The sequence below is a fragment of the Rhipicephalus microplus genome, chromosome 1 (assembly GCF_043290135.1).
Source record: "Rhipicephalus microplus isolate Deutch F79 chromosome 1, USDA_Rmic, whole genome shotgun sequence".
Lineage (NCBI taxonomy): Eukaryota > Metazoa > Arthropoda > Arachnida > Ixodida > Ixodidae > Rhipicephalus > Rhipicephalus microplus.
This window is the reverse complement of record NC_134700.1, coordinates 15,595,413-15,614,678: the sequence shown is the minus strand read 5'-3', so window position 1 is coordinate 15,614,678 and position 19,266 is coordinate 15,595,413. Positions and strand designations below refer to the sequence as shown.

Genomic DNA, 19,266 nt, shown 5'->3' with positions numbered 1-19,266 from the left:
TGCCCGCTCATGCGAGCTGCTTTTTCGAAGCTTGGGCCTCGCCTGGCGAGGTGAGGCCTTGAGACCCGAGGAACCTGGAGTCTCTGGTCTCTCTTCAATAGCAGGCAGAGTAGACTCACCTACTGCCGCCTTGGGGGCAGGCGCCACAGCCAATGGCTCGCTCTGCGCAGGCCGAAGGAGTGGCGAGGGCTGGTGCGACACTGCCCCCTGGCGCGCCGCATCAGCATATGTGGGGCCATAAAATGGCGAGACTCTTTTTCTTGCTTCTTTAAATGTAATGTTTTCTTTTATCTTTAAAGTGATGATCTCCTTTTCTTTTTTCCAGAAAGAACAGGAACGCGAGTACGCGGCATGATTATTACCACAGTTCACACAGTGTGCAGGTGCTTCGCAGTTGTCGGAGGCATGGCCCACGACTCCACACAGAGCACAAGTTTTCCGGCCACGACAGCTTTGTGAGCCGTGGCCATATCTCTGACATTGGAAGCAACGGCGGGGGTTGGGAATATATGGCCTCACGGATGTCTTTGTATACCCAGTCTGAATGGTTTCCGGCAAATCGCTCGAAGCAAAGGTCAGTACTAAGTGTTTGGTTGGTATTTCTTTTTGATCTCTTCTTATCTTAATACGCTGTACGTTTGTCACGTTCTGGCTCTTCCATCCTTCCAGAAGTTCAGCTTCGGTCAGGTCAAGCAAATCTGCGTCCGATACAACCCCGCGAGATGAGTTCATGGACCTGTGTGGCGTAATACTGATGGGTGTGTCTCCGAACGTTGTGAGGGTGTTCAGTTTATCGAATTGATCTTTGTCACGTATCTCAAGGAGTAGATCTCCGCTGGCCATCTTGGTAACCTTGTACCCAGCACCGAGAGTTTCGGTTAAACATCTAGCCACTACGAAGGGGGATACAGTTCTGGCTTGCTTGTTAGTTTTTTCGCAGTGTATAACGTGGAAATGAGAAAACATTTGTCTTGGCCGGATGAAAAAATTGATACCTTCGTTGTGTACCCGCTTTGAGGAGGCACGATCACTAAGTAAAGGGAATGCTTTCTGCATGCTAATTGTATGTTGTTCAGCAGCGTTGGCGGCCACCCACCACGGAGCCCAACAAGGGGACGCTGCAAGTTTGCGGATGCTGAAAGCTTGCAGACGTCAGCCGTACAACCCTGCTATAAACCAATGCGCCTAGGCCAAGGTAGGCTATTTGTACAGGGTTAACCCTTGCTGCCGAGAAAATTGGAAGTAAGCAGAAGAGAGAAGTAAACAGGAAAGCTAAAAAAGAAAGAAAGACGAAGATGTAGAGAGAGAGAGAGATAGGAAAAGGCGACTGCCGATTTCCCCTGGGTGGGTCAGCTCAGGGGTGCTGTCTACGTGAAGCCGGGGCCAAAGGGGTGTGTTGCCTCTGCCGGGGGGCCTTAATGGTCCAATCACCCAGCGTCGGCTCAACCCCCAGGATCCCCTTTTCCCCGGACACAGCAAAGCCACGCACGGCTAGGCTTGGGAGGGAGTCAAAACTCCCCCGTTAGCTCGGGTCCGTGGTGTCGCTACACACCAACCGCCTACTTGCGCAGGCGCCCCTGCGGGGGGTGTTTTGATGGTGGCAGAACGCTGGAAACTCACGTACTGTTTGCTGTCGGTGCAGGTAAAAGAAGCTCAGACTGAGTTGTTAAATCTCACCAAACAAGCGAGATGTTGCATGCATCCATTTGGGACCGGCATCAAGTTTTGTTTGCTTGGTCCCATGGAGCCACCAACATTGCCGCCCGCAACAGTCGGTGGCAGGAATTTGCCAACGCACTTGCCAATGATGCTACCGTAGTCCAAATAGGACTTTGCTACCGTAGCCCAAATAGGAATTTCCAAATGGAAATTTGCTCGTCCCCAAAAGCAGCATAAAGCATAGTGTTATTGGGGATTTTTTTTAGGCTTTTCTAATAAACTTCATGTTCACGGCATCACCATTTTTTCGAACTGTTCAATTTCTCGGACTCCTCGCGGTCCTTGCCGGGAAAATGGGTCGGCGGCTATAGTTCACTAGAATGCAACGTCTAGCTCCTGAAGACGTTCTATTACTTTGTCATAGCAAGCAACAACTAGGCCATTACATATTTTTCCGACTGAGCATATTTTTAAATAGGGGTCGATCACCCTCCTATCCTCAGCCCTAGAAAATATAATGCTTGTTATGTGTATGTTCTAGAGTGGGCTTATGCAAGTATCACTTTCTTGATACAAAGCGAATGACAAATAATGGTAAATAATTTTGCAGCAAATCCAAATACTAGAAGGGTGCAAGGCACTATTAAAAAGAAGAAAAAAAAGAAAGACAACAGTGTAGACCTTTTATAACTGCATATAGTGCCGGAAACGAAGGGAGAAAAAAAAAAGGACTGCGGCACACTGCGCAGATTTGCAGCGTAAAGGAGGAAAGCTGTTGCTTAAGGGGAGATGCTACTCGAAGACACTTTTTTTTAAATATTCACCCTAGAGAAATTAAACTTGAGCTGTTTACTGAACTTTTTAAGCTGATTTCAAATATATAATTAGTTTTCTGGCAAGTTGCTTACTTTTATCTCTGCGAAACGACAAAGTGAAAACTTTAACCCTCTTGCCCCCCCTCTTTTTATTTCTGAACTTCCGTAATTTGTAACTATTTATAGTTCATAATTTTTTAAATAAAGTGTAGAATTCAAATAACTAATTAGGAAGCACGTACAAAATATGTATTATGGGTGAAAAATAAGACGTAAAAAGTCCATATGTCACCTATCCTAGTAAAGGTTTACATGGAATTTTATTAGTATACAATAAAGTATTGAAACTTTAACTAGATAATTGCATTCGCTATACTTTGGAAAAAAATTTGGGCAAAATTTCATGCAGATCCGAGCACTAGAAGTGCCCTAAAAAAGAGAGGCACATTGAAAAAAAAATGACGAAATTTGTGTTTTGAGAAAAACAAGTTTTAAAGTTGAAGTCAAGTTTTTATTTATGAAAGATATCATTAAATTTGATGAAATTTGCAAACCAAAAAGAACAACCCTTCTTGTAGTGGCCACTGCGACTAAAATACGCCAGCCCCATGAGTTTGTCCCTCTCGGCGTTTTCGAGCCGACTCCTCACAGACATTTCGGGCACAGACAGGGCCATGAAACGCTTGCCAAACTTCCACTCTATCTGGCAGAGCCTTGTGCCAAATTCAAGCTAGGAAGAAGTTCGACAGGACTGCGAAATACAAACTAAGTCCAGGGTCATGCCATTTTACGGCCATGTTTGTGCCACATACCCTCGTACATAATGGCGATGTCGTCCTCGCTAAGTTCTCTCATTGCGAGCTCTTTCAATCTCGCAAGATTGGTGCCGACGTGGTTCATTGTTGCATCATGAACTTTCCGGCTGACGGGTGTGAATGACTTTTGATGCATTGATTTTGATTTTGATGCATTGACCACAAGTTTGACATTGATCGCAAGATGGTTTAATTTTTATGCATTGGTCGCAAGTGAAAGCCGCACAACGGCTTTCACTTGCGAGCAATGCTTTCTTCCTTCATAACGGAGATAATTACATGAGAAAAGCAATGTTCAGCTGCGCTGCTCAACAAGACATAGACCCCGCAAATAGGCTTCACAGCACATAAAGGCGCGCAGCGGCCAATGGCGGTCCCCGATACGTACCACGTGATAAGCCAGTCGCGACGCTCGAAAAACGCACAAAAGTGTGCTTCTTTTTATAATTTCTTGCGTCGCATCAGCGAGGGAAACTGTTGTTGCTTGAATAGTGAGGCTCGACTCTTCAGCTAATGCGATCAACAATGGCGAGCGGCGGCGCATTATCGGTGGCAAGCTGCACGTAGACTGTACACTTTGGACCTTTTAACAGGCACCTTGTGCTCTTTAGATGCAATTTTAAAGCATTTCCAGTTAAATCTCGACCCGTATTTTTTTTCATAACAATACAGGTACTAATCTTATCAAAACAGGTAAAAATTAAAAACTGGTAATTTTGAAAAAAAACTCGCATTTTTCAACCCGCATCTCCCCTTAAGCAACGGATAAGTCTTTGCACCAGTGCTGATGCAGCTACAGTGTACTAGCTTCACTAGCGTGGCTCAGGCCGCTAGGTGCCGGCCAAACGCAACTGAACATGTCATGCACAATCACGTCCTTATGTTGGGAAAAGCATCATTGTTATCGAGCTTACTACAGATATTCTGTTTGCTACCACATCCGTAAATTTTAAAACTTTTACGGCCTTATGATGCGAGCTTTCACTTTTGCTGCCAGTGCACGGTCTTACAAAAGCTTGGTGTTCTTTTGTCGTTGATCTCCTGGCCGCAAGCGCGAACTTCATATCACGTATGCTGTCCTTGGTTCAGCGCTTGAGTGCAGTCTTTTCGATTTCATGTTTCGGAGAAACTTCCCACCATAACATGGCAGGCTAGGCCTAATCAGGATTGGTTGCATTTTGATAACGGTCACTTGCTATATAAGTTGCAGTTTGGAATGGAATGCACGAAACTATGTGTGGCGGCTGCAATTGAAGGGAAGGGATACAATCGTAAATAAAAATGAGGGTGCTTGTGTAGCAGTCGAATGGTTGCTGGCGATTGGATTGCGATGTCTTGAAATTGGCTGGGCGACTATGAAACCGAATGATTGGTATCTTAGCGCGTGAAGTTTCAAACCTGATTCGACATAACTTTCCGTGTAAAGTGCATAATTGAGGCAGTCTGAGAAGCAGCAAGCGAAATTTCGCGATGGTGCTTTCTTTTGTTAGATTCATTTAATTGAAAATGTGGGTCATTAAATGCTAAATTTTTTTATACTTTGAGAAAATCCGATGATTGTAAGCACCACGCATCACATGCAGTACTTACATTATTGGAAACACGAGGCTGCATACTCAAGAAGTTCTGCGCAAGTGTGGCCCTTGAAAAAGACCATTTAGGTTGTAGTGCGGTATCGCTTATGATGCGAATATTCACGACCTCTGCAACTTACATCATAAGCGGCCCATACTGTACCTAAGTGCTGAAGTGTGTTTCGTCGCGGTACTGACGAGGCGGTTTCATGGTGCAGCAGCTGTGCACTGCGTACAACTAGATTAGGCAGGTTACACAAGGTAAAGTAGATGTTCGTTTCAAGTATTTCCAAATTTTGAGTGACGAGACTGCCAGAGTTGAGCTCTCTTTTTTTGGCTGCTATAAAAGCATGTGTCATATTTCGTTGGCCTATGTTGGCATTCTCCGCAGTATTGACCATGCCTCATGGCGTTGCACGCCCCCGGCTTTAAAAAGTCTTGCCACAACCGGTTGGCACCACAGTGAGCCACCAAGACAGTACGACATCAACTTGCAGCCGTTGGCCCTCTTTCACTTTGTGAATGTGCCACAACAGTGATTTTGGGATGGACCCAAGCATAGCCAGATGTGCAAGTACGCTCAATACTGTACTGCATTGGTCCGGAGGCCTGCCTGCTTCCCGAGCACAAACCCCTCCTAAATAAATAGGTGCGATTTACCTCATTAGGCATCGAGTACTGTTCGAGGGCCTTGCGCAAAGACGCCACGCGTGGAGCTCGCACGGGCAGCTGGAGTGCTTGTGCACAGGTCATCGATGCCAGCGCACCCACGGTGGTGATGCCCAGTATATGCAGCTTGCGTCCAAGGCTGCGCTGCCTGCATCATCAGCAATGTTTTAGAAAATGCCTGGAACGAACCACTCTGACACTCGAGGACAAAAAAGAGAAACACCGGCTGCATGACAACGAAGAACCTCATTCGTACCATTCCGTTTCACAGGGTTTCTCAGCCATAACATTTACAATGGGAAACGAAAAAAATGACCCAATAGAGTTGTGCTCAGCTTTCACCTGCTAGTATGATCCCGTAAAACACGATAATTCAGAAACAGTTTTTGGTATATTCTAAACTTGTGTGAATAGTGAATTTTAGGTTCAGAGCGAATACAGATTTTGGTCGAATAATTTACTTAGTTAAGCAGGGTTCCCGGCAGGTGCTGACTGTATTTACGAAAGCTTGGGCATGAGCCAAAATCCCCGATGCTGGGAGGCATTAACGCTATTTCCAATGTGGCTGTGGTGGTTTGTACACTTGAGTGGAGTGGAAATGTATGAATTTGTTTTTCTTGACCACCCAATTTTTAAAATAATTTCTCAGCCCTTAAAAGAGTCAGAAAAATTTGACACTGACCATACAGTTTCATTCTGGAAGCCTGAATAGTCAAATTATGGTGCGAATCAAATTGAATTGCAAAAACTATTTGAAAAAATATCACTAGCAAAGACTGAAAAAACTGGCTCAGACACTAGCTTTGCTGTAGTTTCAGCCTTGTGTCGCTAGTGTCAGCCGCCCTCTATTTACTTCGTTCAAAAAAAAAAAAAACGGAAAAGCCAAATCTTAAGGTTGTTGGATGAATACTCTGCTCATGCCAATAGTGAATTTTAGGTTTGAAGTAAATTCTAAGCAAATAGTGAATTTGGCTGAATAACTTAGAACCAAATCGGAATGGTATATATCAAAAATTACCCATAAAATCGGACATATCTGTGATGACCTGACTAAACTGCACATAATTTTGTCAGAATTGAAACAAGGCCTGTGCAAATGCATTTTTTATTTTATACTTTCTGTTTGAAGGAAGTGGAAACAACTTTCAGTGGTAGGAATGACTTCTAGCATTTCGGATCAGCCACTGGAGCAGGCAAAGTTGGCTTTGGGAGCAGCAACCTCAGCGTTTGGAGCACACATGGGCTTTCTACGACACACACAGAGAAAGAAAATTTAGCTTTATTTTGCTTAATGTTCCCTCAACTTCCAAAATCATTTATACAGAAAGCAGCAAGCCCACAATATAAGCACAAAAAATAAATAAAGGAATGTAGGATTATGTACAGAAGTGGTGAAATAAGATAGTTAAAGATATTGCACCAACAAGCTAGCTGCAGCATGAAGTGCATTGCAGTGCACACACACATGCACTCACGCAAAGACATTCAAATCTCGTTACAGTAAAACCTCCTTAAGGTCAAAATGCAAATGCAAATGCGCACATACAAGGCGAGAACCTGCCGGGAATGCGACTGTACGTGAGCGTCCATTGGGGGGGGGGGGGGGGGGGAAGGTTTTTTTTGCAGCCCTCCCTCTCTAGTACGTCAAGGTACGGGCTGACTTTGCATCCCCTTCTCACTCCCTGCCTAATGTCAATGTATGGGGCTGGCTTTGTGCTCCCTTACTCCACACCCCATGCGCACACCTATGACCCAGCTCTAATTTGCATTTCTCCATGTGCACGATCACTGCTAGAGAAGGAATAAAAACAGTGCCACAGCAAATATTGCCCAAAGTGCCCACCACGAAGCCATTTTTTTTTTCTTTTTGCTAACGCTCAGAAATGATTGACATTCTCACAAGAGCGTCCAATGGCACGCAGTGGCCGACACTAAACATAGAGGAAGTGACACCAAGGAGCATTTTGAAACTACTGCAGAGTCCAGAATATGCAGCCAACACAGCAACCGACATAGCGACAAAACGAACATAATCTGCTGTCCGCAATAAACGTGCACCGCGATCTGCTACTAAGCGAAAACTGACGGTCTCGTTTTTAAATGCGGTACGGTCGCAGGGAGCAGATCATTTACTGGCTAGTTGCATGCGCCCATTCCGCTTCAGACCCTGCACAGATGCAGCGAGAAGCCTGTAGCGTTAACGTGACAGTGCGAGCTTTCTGCAAGCAATGCTCTAGCAGTCCTGTCAGCAAACGGAGGTGCGTTTGGGCTGTCGCTTCATGAAAGCGTGTGGCACATTTGCTGTCTCGACGCTCGTGATTTACAACACTCAACTTTGCAACAGCTAGCTGCTTTCGTTTCTGTGAAGCGGTGCACGCTGAACACGGGCCGCTCAACAATTCAAGCGGCAGCGTTTGGCACCTCAGCACCCTCGGGTAGTCGCCGACTATCAAAAGCATCATCAGGCTTAAAGCGGCACTAGATCACACACGTAGGCTTTTCGTCAGCGATAAGTCATACTGGCGCACTTTACGGTAGTCGCCACATCACCTTCGTTCATTGCCAATGATTACCAAAAGAGGCGCCTCGGCAATCGTGCAAAAGTCTGAGTAATTGAGCAGCCGATTCCGCGCTTTTGCAGTAGCGCAAATGTATAAAACCCAGCAGCACAAAAGCAAGGTGGCGACTCACAGTGTGTGCTGCCAAAATTTCTGTTCGAAAACCACCGTGTGGCGCAGCAATGGTGCAAATTAGGCATAAAAGACCCTTTCAAAGCAGTATGGTGCAGCACTTTCCAGTTGGCGCAGGCCACTGAACTTTGAATAGTAGTAAATTTTACTTTCGATGATAACCTGTGAAACTTGCTAGGTTTTTTAAACTTTGCTATAATTAGAGCATATAGGCTTGTACAAAAGCTTTTACACTTGCAAAATTATGAATTGATGTTAGGGTAATATGTTTCTTTAACCTTGAAGTAAGGCTTCGCAGCAGTGAAGATTTCTCTCCTGGGTAGGTGTTTTCACGGCTTAGCCCTCTTTTACTGCAACGAAACCATTTTCCCAGAAGGTTAAATGCAAACTGATATACAATTTCTTAGGTGCTAGTTGCCTGTTGACCTATGTATGGCCTGACACTGGGTGTGTGCAGCGGAACCTGTGGGGAAGTGACTACCCAGACTCCTTTAAGTCTTATGTTGAACGAAAGTTGTAGCTTCCACAGCCCCATCACAATGCTCGAAAAAGTTCAGTATACCCTATGTGTCTGGCTCGAGTGGGACTTCGGCCCATGTTCTGCGCAAGTACGGCAAACAAGTAGCTCATGCACTCACGCACAAGCTAAAATGCTCTCTTGTCAAGGTGAAAGACAAATTGCGAAAAGTATTTTCATAATCTAAAAGGTTCGTGCGTGAACTGCAATTGTGAATTTGGTGACTGGGAACTTCGAGCGATGACTGAAACAGCACAGTAACGATTTGAAAAGTGAGAATGTGTCATCTAATGCCCTCGCCGAACATGCACAAGCCTCAAACCAGGAGATAAGGCTAAGGCACGCGGCATAGCTACTAAGAAGGACTTTACCTTTAGATTGTATCTGGAATCTTGAACAATACAAACAAGAAGTAGTATTATGAAGTCTTGGTTTGAATGACCTTTATTAGGCACGAGGAACCGGCAGCCGACAGCTACGATGAACGAACCAAGATGATGATGCTATGCGACAACGATGAGGATGCATGAGCAACACATGATAATGATGATAATGTACAGGTGAAGAGGATGGGTATACTAAATGCCCACACCAATTCCCCCCACGTGAAAGCGGCCAGCCTGGCCACGGAAAGTCAAGGGGACAAAGAACGTTGCATGATGGACTTCATACGGGAGACGTGGACGACCTCTGTAGTTCGATAACGGCGATCTGCTGGGGCTACAAGTGGCATCACGCGATAATTCACTGGTGAAGTCTCTGCAAGAACTGTGTACGGCCCGATAAACCGTGGCTGAAATTTGTTACACAAATCAGGTGTGCGACAGGCGTCAAAAGGAGCACTTCGTCTTCAGGTTGGAAGGATACAGCATGATGCGATTCATCATAAACTAGCTTTCTGTCTTGCTGTCGGGCTTCAGTGTTTATACCAGCACATTGGCGCCACTGTGCGTGTCGTAAAATGTATTCCTCTGAAGAGGATGGAGATGAGTCCGCTTGGCAGGTAAAGAAAGAGACGTCCAGGAAAGAAATAGGGGAGCGTCCTTAAACTAGGTAAAATGGTGAGTAGCCGGTTGTCCGCTGAATGGCCGTGTTGTAGGTGAAAGTGACGAATACTAGAACTATGTCCCACTTCTTGTGGTCTGGTTGAATATAGGTGGCGATCATGTCAGCAAAAGTGCGGTGGAATCGCCGAGTGAGTACGTTAGTCTGGGGATGATTACTAGAGGCACAGGACCGGATTAACTGGCGGAACATGGGAGAGGCCTTTGTCCTGCAGTGGACGTAGTCAGGCTGATGATGATGATACCTAGAGACAGTCTTGTGAGTTGTGCCAGAGGTGTGAAGAAGTTCGTTCACTAGTTGTGAAAGGAAGGCCCTTCCACGGTCACTGAGCAATACACGTGGAGCACCATGACGCAGTATATAGGCTCGAAGGATGAAATCGGCAATTTCACAAGCTGAACCAGTAGTGACGGATGCCGTCTCGGCGTAGCGCGTCAAATGGTGAACGGCTGTTACTATCAACCGGTTTCCAGCAGCACTGACTGGAAGGGGGTCGTAAAGATCGACGCCTACAACTTCGATTGGTGTGGCTGGGCACGGAAGAGGCTGTAGTGTACCGGCTGGAGCAGATGTTGGTAGTTTTCTACATTGGCAGGTAGTGCAGGACCCGACGTACTGAGCTACACTAGTGGTAATGCCTGACCAATAAAACCGACTTCGAAGGCGATCGTAGGTTTTATGGTAACCAAGGTGACCAGCAGTCGGATGGTCATGAAGCGCTCTGAGGACTTCGGACCGAAGCGATCGGGGTAGAATGGGAACCCAGCGCTTACCGGCAGGATGGTAAATTTTGCGGTACAGCACCAGGTTGTCCAGCCTAAATTGCGAGAGTTGGCAACGGAGCCTTGCATTAGTTGGACGGGAACTGCCAGTGAGGTAGCCTATACATAATACGTCGACAGTATGGGTCAGCCAACTGTCGGGAAGGAAAATCGCGGGAGTCGTCCGAAGGCAGCTGGTTCATAGAGGCGAGAGAGAAAACCGCCGTAGACGTGGACTACGGGGGTGTGTTGTGCAAAGTGATTGCGGAAACCCTGAGTGGAGCCGCTGGTAGTGGGCAGCGAAAAAGGGCGTCGGCGTCACTATGCTTCCTGCCACACTTGTATACGATGTCAAAATCATATTCTTGGAGGCGTAGAATCCAGCGGCCGAGGCGTCCCGACAAGTTTTTGAGTGTCAAAAGCCAACATAAAGTGTGGTGGTCGGTCACGATAGTGAAATGGCGGCCATGCAAATATGGACAAAATTTCTGCACTGACCAAACGATGGCGAGGCACTCCTGCTCGGTGATCGTGTAGTTCTTCTCGGTTGCGGAGAGGACGCGGCAGGCATATGCAACGACTCACTCTCGCGAAGAGTTGTCGCGTTGCAGGAGCACGGCTCTTAAACCGGGGCGCTAGCGTCTGTGTGCAGGAAGGTCGGTGCATCATCGTGAAAATGGGAAAGTACAGGGTCGGTCGCGAGGGCACTCTTCAACCTGTCGAAAGCCGATTCACATTCCTGAGACCACTGAAAGGGCATAGCAGAAGCAACTAGCTTACGGAGTGGTGTGGCTATGGAGGCAAAGTTTTCTATGAATCGCCGAAAGTAAGAGGCGAGACCAAGAAAACTTTGCAAATCTTTCGGTTGGTCAGGGCGAAGGAAGCGAAGCACTGCAGCAGTTTTATCAGGGTCTGGACGAATTCCGTGCTTGCTCACAACATGACCGAGGACCTTGATAGATCTGCTGGCGAAATGGCACTTCTTGGTGTTAATTTGAAGACCAGCGCACGCAAGACAAGTCAGGACCTCGTTCAAGCATTACAAATGTTGAGGAAACGTCGATGAAAAGACAACAACGTCATCGAGGTAACATAGGCAAGTCTTCCATTTTAGGCCACGCAGCACGGTGTCAATCATGCGCTCAAAAGTTGCGGGCGCATTGCATAGACCGAACGGCATAACACTGAATTCGTAAAGGCCGCCCGGGGTTGTAAAAGCAGTTTTTTTCTTTATCATCTTTATGCATGGGGATTTGCCAATAGCCGGAACACAAGTCGAGGCTCGGAAAGTATTCAGCACCTTGTAAGGAATCGAGGGCGTCGTCGATGCATGGCATGGAGTATACGTTCTTCTTAGTGATCTTATTGAGTCCTCGGTAATCGACGCAAAATTGTACGAAACCGTATTTTTTACGCACCAGAACGATGGGAGATGATTGAAGGACTGCTTGAGGGTCGAATTATCTCTCGTTGCAGCATATCGTCTACGTTTTCCTCAATGCTTTTTCGTTCAGCTAGAGAGACGTGGTACGGGCGGCGGTGCACAATCGATGTTTCGGCGGTCTGAATATTGACGCGCGTTTACATGTGGACGATAACGATGATGGGGAATTTAGGGGGCACGAGGTAGTGGGCCTCTAGCTTCTCTCAAGGCCGAAGAAGACGATCTTGTGGCTCAGCTGCTGAGGACACGCTGCTTTCGTCGTCCCAAGGTGTATCTGTGTTTTATTCGCGTTGTACCGTGATGGAGGAGCTGGGCCGCAACCCTGTCTGATGCTCCACACGCCCGCTGGGAGCCGCTCATCGAGTCCAAACGCATTGTCACCTGTAGAAACACCGGTGCATCGCTCCAGTCAAAGGTTGCGAGGCCTCGCGCCAGAGCTGACTCACTCGCCAGAACCTGCTAGGCACCGCACACCTCAACCAATGCCCAACGCAAGCTCGCAACAGGTGCCCCAAGGCAGATTTCCGACGCACCCATCTCAGGTGACCCTCTTTCAACCCCTCGTTCCTGATCGCTTTAGTGGCGGTGCCCACGAAAACATTCACGACTGGCTTGACCTGAGCGTGTTGCCAAGGTAAATCAGTGGTAGGAACAGGAAAAGCTTTCACGCGCCTATTTCTACTTTGACGACGGTGCTCGTACTTGGTATGAGAATAGAGAATGCAATCTGTCAGCTTGGCCCGACTTTCGACAGAAGTTCGTCGATACCTTCGCCAATATCGATAGAAGGGACCGTGCGCAGCAGTTACTGGAGCTACGGGTTCAAAAACCCAACGAAACCGTTGCAATGTTTGCCGAGGACATGACTCGTCTCTTTCAACGAGCTAACCCGCACATGACGAAGATACAAAGTTAAGTTACCTCATGCGCGGTGTCAAGGAACAGCTTTTTGCCGGGCTACTGCGCAACCCTCCGAGTACCGTGGTTGACTTCATTAAGGAGGCTACGGCTATCGAGCGGGCCCTTCATCAACGCTGCAGGCAATATGACCGCATGTCCTGCAATGTCCCAATCAATGCTATCGCCATGACGTCTGAGAGTCAGAGCTGCTTGCGAGACTTGATTAGGGAGATAGTTCGCGAGGAACTGCAGAAGTTGCGGAATCCGGTTGCTGAAAATCATATCGCGTTTATCGCTGAAGTCGTACGCGACGAAATTCACCAAGCATTGTCTACGGCTAGTCCTGATGCTCAGCAGCGTCCTATGAGCTACGCTGCCGCTCTCGGACGTCCACCATTCGCTATGCTGACGCTGTACCACCAGGTTCCGATGGCCCCTTCGTATCCGCCGCAAGAACAGACACAGCATCAACCACCCACGCTACAGCCATACAACCAGCCGTCCACAGCCACCCCATGGGCATCAACGCGTCCACCGACCCGGAAAACAGATGCATGGCGCACAGTGGACCGACATCCACTATGCTTTCACTGCGGAGGTGCAGGACATATTGCCCGTCATTGCTGGCATCGAGGTGATTCATTCCGTCCTCATCGACCTTGGTTTGGCGGTCGACGTGCCAACGACGAATACACTCCGCGCCGTGACGACACCTCTTTCTATGGAGCCCTTTCCCACTTTGAGGACGGCTCTACCACTGCAGAGAAGGCAATGCCTGCTCACCCTCCTGGTCCGAGACGTCAGTCCCGATCTCCGTGCCCCGCGCGTTCGCCTTTATCGCACCGCCGCACCTATGCGGACTTTAATACAAGAAGGTCACCTAGCCCGCGCCGGGGAAACTGAGAGCGGCGACCTCCGGGGGCAAGGTTGCAGGCCATAAAGATGACGACAAAAAGCCCCCACAGCACGACGCCATACAGCCGATAAGGCGTGAAAACGATGAAATTGGGACTGCTGACCTTAGTGTTCTTCTCGACGGCCAGAAAGTAACAGCTTTAGTTGACACTGGTGCCGACTTTTCCATTATCAGTCAGGACCTCGTCGACAGCCTCAGAAAAGTGAAGACGCTGTGGACGGGCCCACATATAAGAACAGCAGGAGGCCAGTTATTGATGCCCTCGGGAAGATGTACCGCAAGAATTGACATCGGACGTTTTCCTTTTACTGCGTCGTTCGTCGTTATCACCGCATGCTGCAGAGACGTAATTCTTGGCATGTACTTTTTACGGGAATACGGTGCCGTCATCAACATACCAGCAAGCTTGATTACGTTTTGCCACAGTTCGGGCTTACCCGATTCTCCAGAGGCGCGACGAAACCAACTGCGTCTTACTGATGACGATGTGGTTCTCCCTCCGAGGTCATGCACGCTTGTTTCTGTGGCCGCCGCTGCTCAGTTTGACGCCGAAGGAGTTGCAGACCGAATAAGCTCGCTGCTCTTCACCCACGGTATTTCTGTCGCACGAGGTATCGTCAGAGTTGCTGCTGGACGCACGGACTTGCTGCTGACCAATTTTAGTGCTGAGCGCTGGCGTCTTCCTGAAGGCACGGCTGTCGCTTGCTTCGACGATGTCGTAGATGCCGAAGGCTGCTTGGCGGTAGTCGAAGTATCGCTAAATTTTGATTCAGCGCCTGTTCTGGACGTTAGCATTACTTTGCCGAAAGACGACCGACACAGACTCCTTGAGCTACTAGCCAAATTTCAAGACTGTTTTTCAACAACATCAAGAGTTGGCCGCACGCCTCTAACCAGGCATCGAATAATTACCGAGGAAACGGCGAGGCCTATTCACCAGAACCCTTATCGCATGGCTCCAAAAGAATGTGAAGCGATACAACAGCAGGTAGACAGAATGCTTGAAGATGACGTCACTCAGCCTTCACAGAGCCGCTGGGCGTCGCCTGTAGTCCTCGTTAAGAAAAAGGACGGCAGCCTGCACTTCTGTGTGACTTACCGCAAGCTAAATCAGGTGACCAAGAAAGACGTATATCCACTACCGCGTATAGACGACTCTCTCGACAGACTTCAACATGCTCGATACTTCTCTTCAATGGACTTGCGGAGTGGATACTGGCAAATCGAGGTGGACTCGAGAGACCGCGAGAAGACCGCTTTTGTGACACCAGATGGGTTATATGAATTTAAGGTCTTGCCATTCGGTTTGTGCTCAGCCCCTGCTACCTTTCAAAGACTCATGGATACCGTGCTTTCTGGGTTGAAGTGGAAAACATGCTTAGTATATCTGGACGATGTCATAGTGTTTTCTGCGACGTTTGACGAGCACCTTGAAAGACTTGAGGTGGTCTTACGAGCCATATAGTCCGCGGGTCTGATGTTGAAGCCTGAGAAGTGCCACTTTTGCTACGAAGAGCTGCGATTTTTTGGTCATGTCGTCAGTCAAGCTGGTATTCGTCCCGATCCCGAAAAAAAATGCAGCCGTAGAACAGTTCCCTATGCCGACCGATATAAAGGCTGTCAGGCGCTTTCTCGGCCTCTGCGCATATTATCGACGATTTATCGCGGACTTCGCACGCATAGCATCACCGCTAACTCGCCTCACAAGAGAAGACGTCACCTTTGAGTAGAATAACGAAGAGGAAGCTGCTTTTAACGATCTTCGCCAGCGACTACAAACACCCCAAGTCCTTGCCCACTTCGACGAGAGAGCCCCTACGATGCTTCACACCGATGCTAGCAATGTTGGTCTGGGAGCTGTGCTTGTGCAGCAGCAAGAGGGCGCAGAAAGGGTAATCGCTTACGCAAGCAGAACGTTAACATGTGCTGAGGCTAATTACTCCACGACTGAGAAGGAATGTCTTGCCATGGTATGGGCGGTTACGAAATTTCGTTCGTATTTATATGGCCGCCCCTTCAAAGTAATTAGCGACCCCTACTCACTGTGGTTAACTAATCTTAAAGACCCTACCGGCCGATTAGCACGTTGGAGTCTTAGGCAGCAGGAATTCGACATGGCAGTCGTACATAAGTCAGGGAAGCGACATATGGACGCCGACTGTTTGTCCCGTTCACCCATTGAGTCGGCAACCCTACCCGAGGAGGAGGAAACATCATTTCTCGGTGTCCTCGACACGACCACCATTGCGCAGCAACAACGAGACGACGCTGAGTTGCTTGGCTTAATTACTTACTTGGATGGCAGATCTCGGAAGGCGCCAAGAGTTTTCGTAAGAGCGTTGTCATCATTTTGTTTACGTGGCGGAGTACTCTATAAAAGAAATTTTTCGTCGACGGGATCTGCCTATCTGCTCGTCATCCCAGCAGCCCTTCGCACCGAAGTACTGAAAGCATGCCACAACGAGGTTACCTCTGGCCACTTGGGTTACATAAGAACGTTGGCCAGGGTACAGCAAAGGTATTACTGGCCAAGACTAACCACAGCCGTGAAGCACCACGTTCGTACCTGCCTCGACTGCCAGCGACGCAAGTCACCGCCAACTAAATTAGCTGGCCTCTTGCAACCCATACAGGTCCCAATGACTCCATTCCACCAGATCGGCATGGACATTTTGGGCCCACTCCCTACTTCTACTGCAGACAACCGATGGGTTATCGTCGCGACAGATTATTTGACCCGTTATGCCGAGACAAAGGCTATCCAGAGAGGTACAGCAGCGGAGGTGGCAAGATTTTTTATCGAGAATATTGTACTGAGGCATGGTGCACCAACCGTCGTAAACACAGACAGAGGAAGCGCATTTACAGCAGCTCTTTTGGACCATGTTTTGATGCTGAGTGGAACAACGCATCGTAAGACCACCGCATACCACCCACAAACGAACGGGCTGACAGAGCGTCTAAACAAAACCATTGAAGACATGCTTTCGATGTACGTTGACGTTGAACACAAAAATTGGGATACAATCTTGCCTTACATAACGTTTGCATACAACACGGCCAAGCAAGAAACGACCCGCATGACACCTTTCAGCCTCGTTCATGGACGGGAAGTACGAACCATGTTAAATGCAATGTTACCGCACGAAGGCGACGACATCGTCCCGGATGCCGACACGTTTACGGAACGCGCAGAAGAAGCTAGGCAACTTGCACGTTTACGGATAAGCCAGCAGCAAGACTACGATGCAGGCCGCCACAATGCTCACCGCAGAACAGTCGTCTACCAACCTGGCGACAAAGTATGGGTTTGGACGCCCATACGAAAACGAAGACTTTCCGAAAAACTCTTAAGAAGATACTTTGGACCGTACCTAGTTGTGCGACGACTGAGCGATGTGACTTCCGAAGTTGTTCCCGACTGTTCGTATAGTACAAGGCGTCACCAGCACCATCCTGAACTCGTTCACGTAGTCCGCATGAAACCCTACATCAGCGAGTGATTGCATGATACTTTACTTTAGAAAAAAAACTGCATTACAGACTGCGCATCGGGGCGATGCTCTTTGAGAGAGAAGCAAATGACGCGCGTTTACATGTGGACGATAAAGATGATGGGGAATTTAGGGGGCACGAAGTAGTGGGCCTCTAGCTTCTCTCGAGGCCGAAGAAGACGATCTTGTGGCTCAGCTGCTGAGGACACGCTGCTTTCGTCGTCCCAAGGTGTATCTGTGTTTTATTCGCGTTGTACCGTGACAATATGATGTGCTGTAGCGGCTGTCTGGCCCCGGGTGGATGAATGAACTTCAAAGGAGATTGCATGCTTTTCCAACAAATCAAGCAGCTGCTGCTTCTCTGAGTCTGTCAAGTCTTTGTTGATGGCTGCTGTAAAGGCCAAGGAAGCAGCATGATCTGCAGGATGGCCTTTTGAGGAGACAAGCGTAAAAGGCACAACGCACACAGGCTCCAGATCGCCAATGCAGGTGACAGTAGTGCCCCGTGGCAGTAAAATTTTATCTGGTGTGGTGTTCGTAGCAGCGAGGACAGTTGATCAATTGTTGAAGCGAGCCACACCTGATGTGAGAGCTTTGCCTTTATTAAGGCTACGGGGTGACGGAGTGACCAAAATGTCACCGGAGTCGATGTCGTTGGACAAAACTGTGACTAATTGATGTTCGTGTGGTGGTAATTTGATGTCTACAGCAGCGATGAGTCGAAGTGACCTGTAGGTTTCGTCGTTGAGCAAGTGGTCCGTGTCAGTAAGGTGGACGACACGTTGTGCACAACAAATAGCCGCGGAAGCAGAGGAAAGTCTCAGCCTAAAATGAGTTCGTGGGAGCACGGGGACAGCAGAGAAAATTCTATATGATGAAGAATTTCATCAATTAGCACACGGGCAGTACACAGAGCGGAAGGGCGAATCATTGTTCCCTGGGCTGTAACCAGTGTTGGTCCTTCATAAGGCGTCGTGACTTTTCGAAGATGGGCACACAAATCAGCATGAATAACAGAAAACGCAGCCCCAGTGTCCACCAAAGCATCAACGTCCACTTTCTCAACGGTGACCGCAATCATATTGTAAGGGCACGCTGGAGGAATAGGAGTCCTGTGTTGGAATGCAGTTTGTCCTCCAAAAACTGCATCGCTTAGTTTTCTGGACGCCGATAAGAAGCGAGAGAAGCAGGCTGAAGAGGAGAAGAGGAGCGACGATAGGGCGATGATGTACAGCGTCGGGTTGATCGATGACTACTCCGCACTTCACCTGATGCTGGCGGAGATGGAGACCGACGCGGCAGTGACGAATAACGGCGGCCCTGGTACAAGGCTCCTGCGGTACAGTACCGTTCGCGTATGTCGTACCCTCGACGCTCGTCTTGCTGGCGCTTGCGGCAAAAGCGTGAAATGTGACCACGATAGCCGCAATAATAGCACGTAGGGCGAGTCGATCGATAAGGAGGGTAGTAGCTTGCGCTAACTGCACCGGGAGAGAGAGCAGTGAGAGGGACAGATGATGGCTGAGGGGGTGGTGATGGAAAGCTCCTGGGAAAGCTTGTGGGAGGTGCGGCAGCAACCGACCGGTATGTTCGTGGCGGGGACGTACAGCTGACGGTGCCTGGTGCCGCGGCGGCGGTATGCGGGAACGATGGGAGAGTACAGGCGACAGTGGGCTGCAGGTAGGCCATGTGGGTCATGGACGTGAGCTCCTCCCTGATTACATCCCGCAATGACATTGAAGAAGACTGAATGAGATAAACTGAAGGTAGTGTGTATCCCATTGATTCTAATTTTTCGCGTATAATCACCCTTATCGTGTCTCGTAGATTTGGATCCGCTGTAATACGGGCCGCATCACTGTCCGGTTGTAAGCGCATAGCTTCAAGTTCTTCGAGGCGCTGACAGGTTGTCGCAACGTCAACAACGGTAGCCGCATTCTGGATTGC

General features: G+C 48.4%; 1 protein-coding gene across 4 annotated transcripts in view; it reads right to left on the bottom strand.

Annotated features, from left to right (window-relative positions):
- LOC119178056 (uncharacterized) overlaps window positions 1–19,266 on the bottom strand; it is a 697,593-nt gene that overhangs the window by 117,961 nt on the left and 560,366 nt on the right. For all 4 annotated transcript variants that reach the window (XM_075887501.1, XM_075887516.1, XM_075887508.1 and 1 more), the window contains one exon: window positions 5,524–5,680. In XM_075887501.1, coding sequence (XP_075743616.1) covers window positions 5,524–5,680 — 157 coding nt within the window. The remainder of the gene's footprint in view (window positions 1–5,523; window positions 5,681–19,266) is intronic.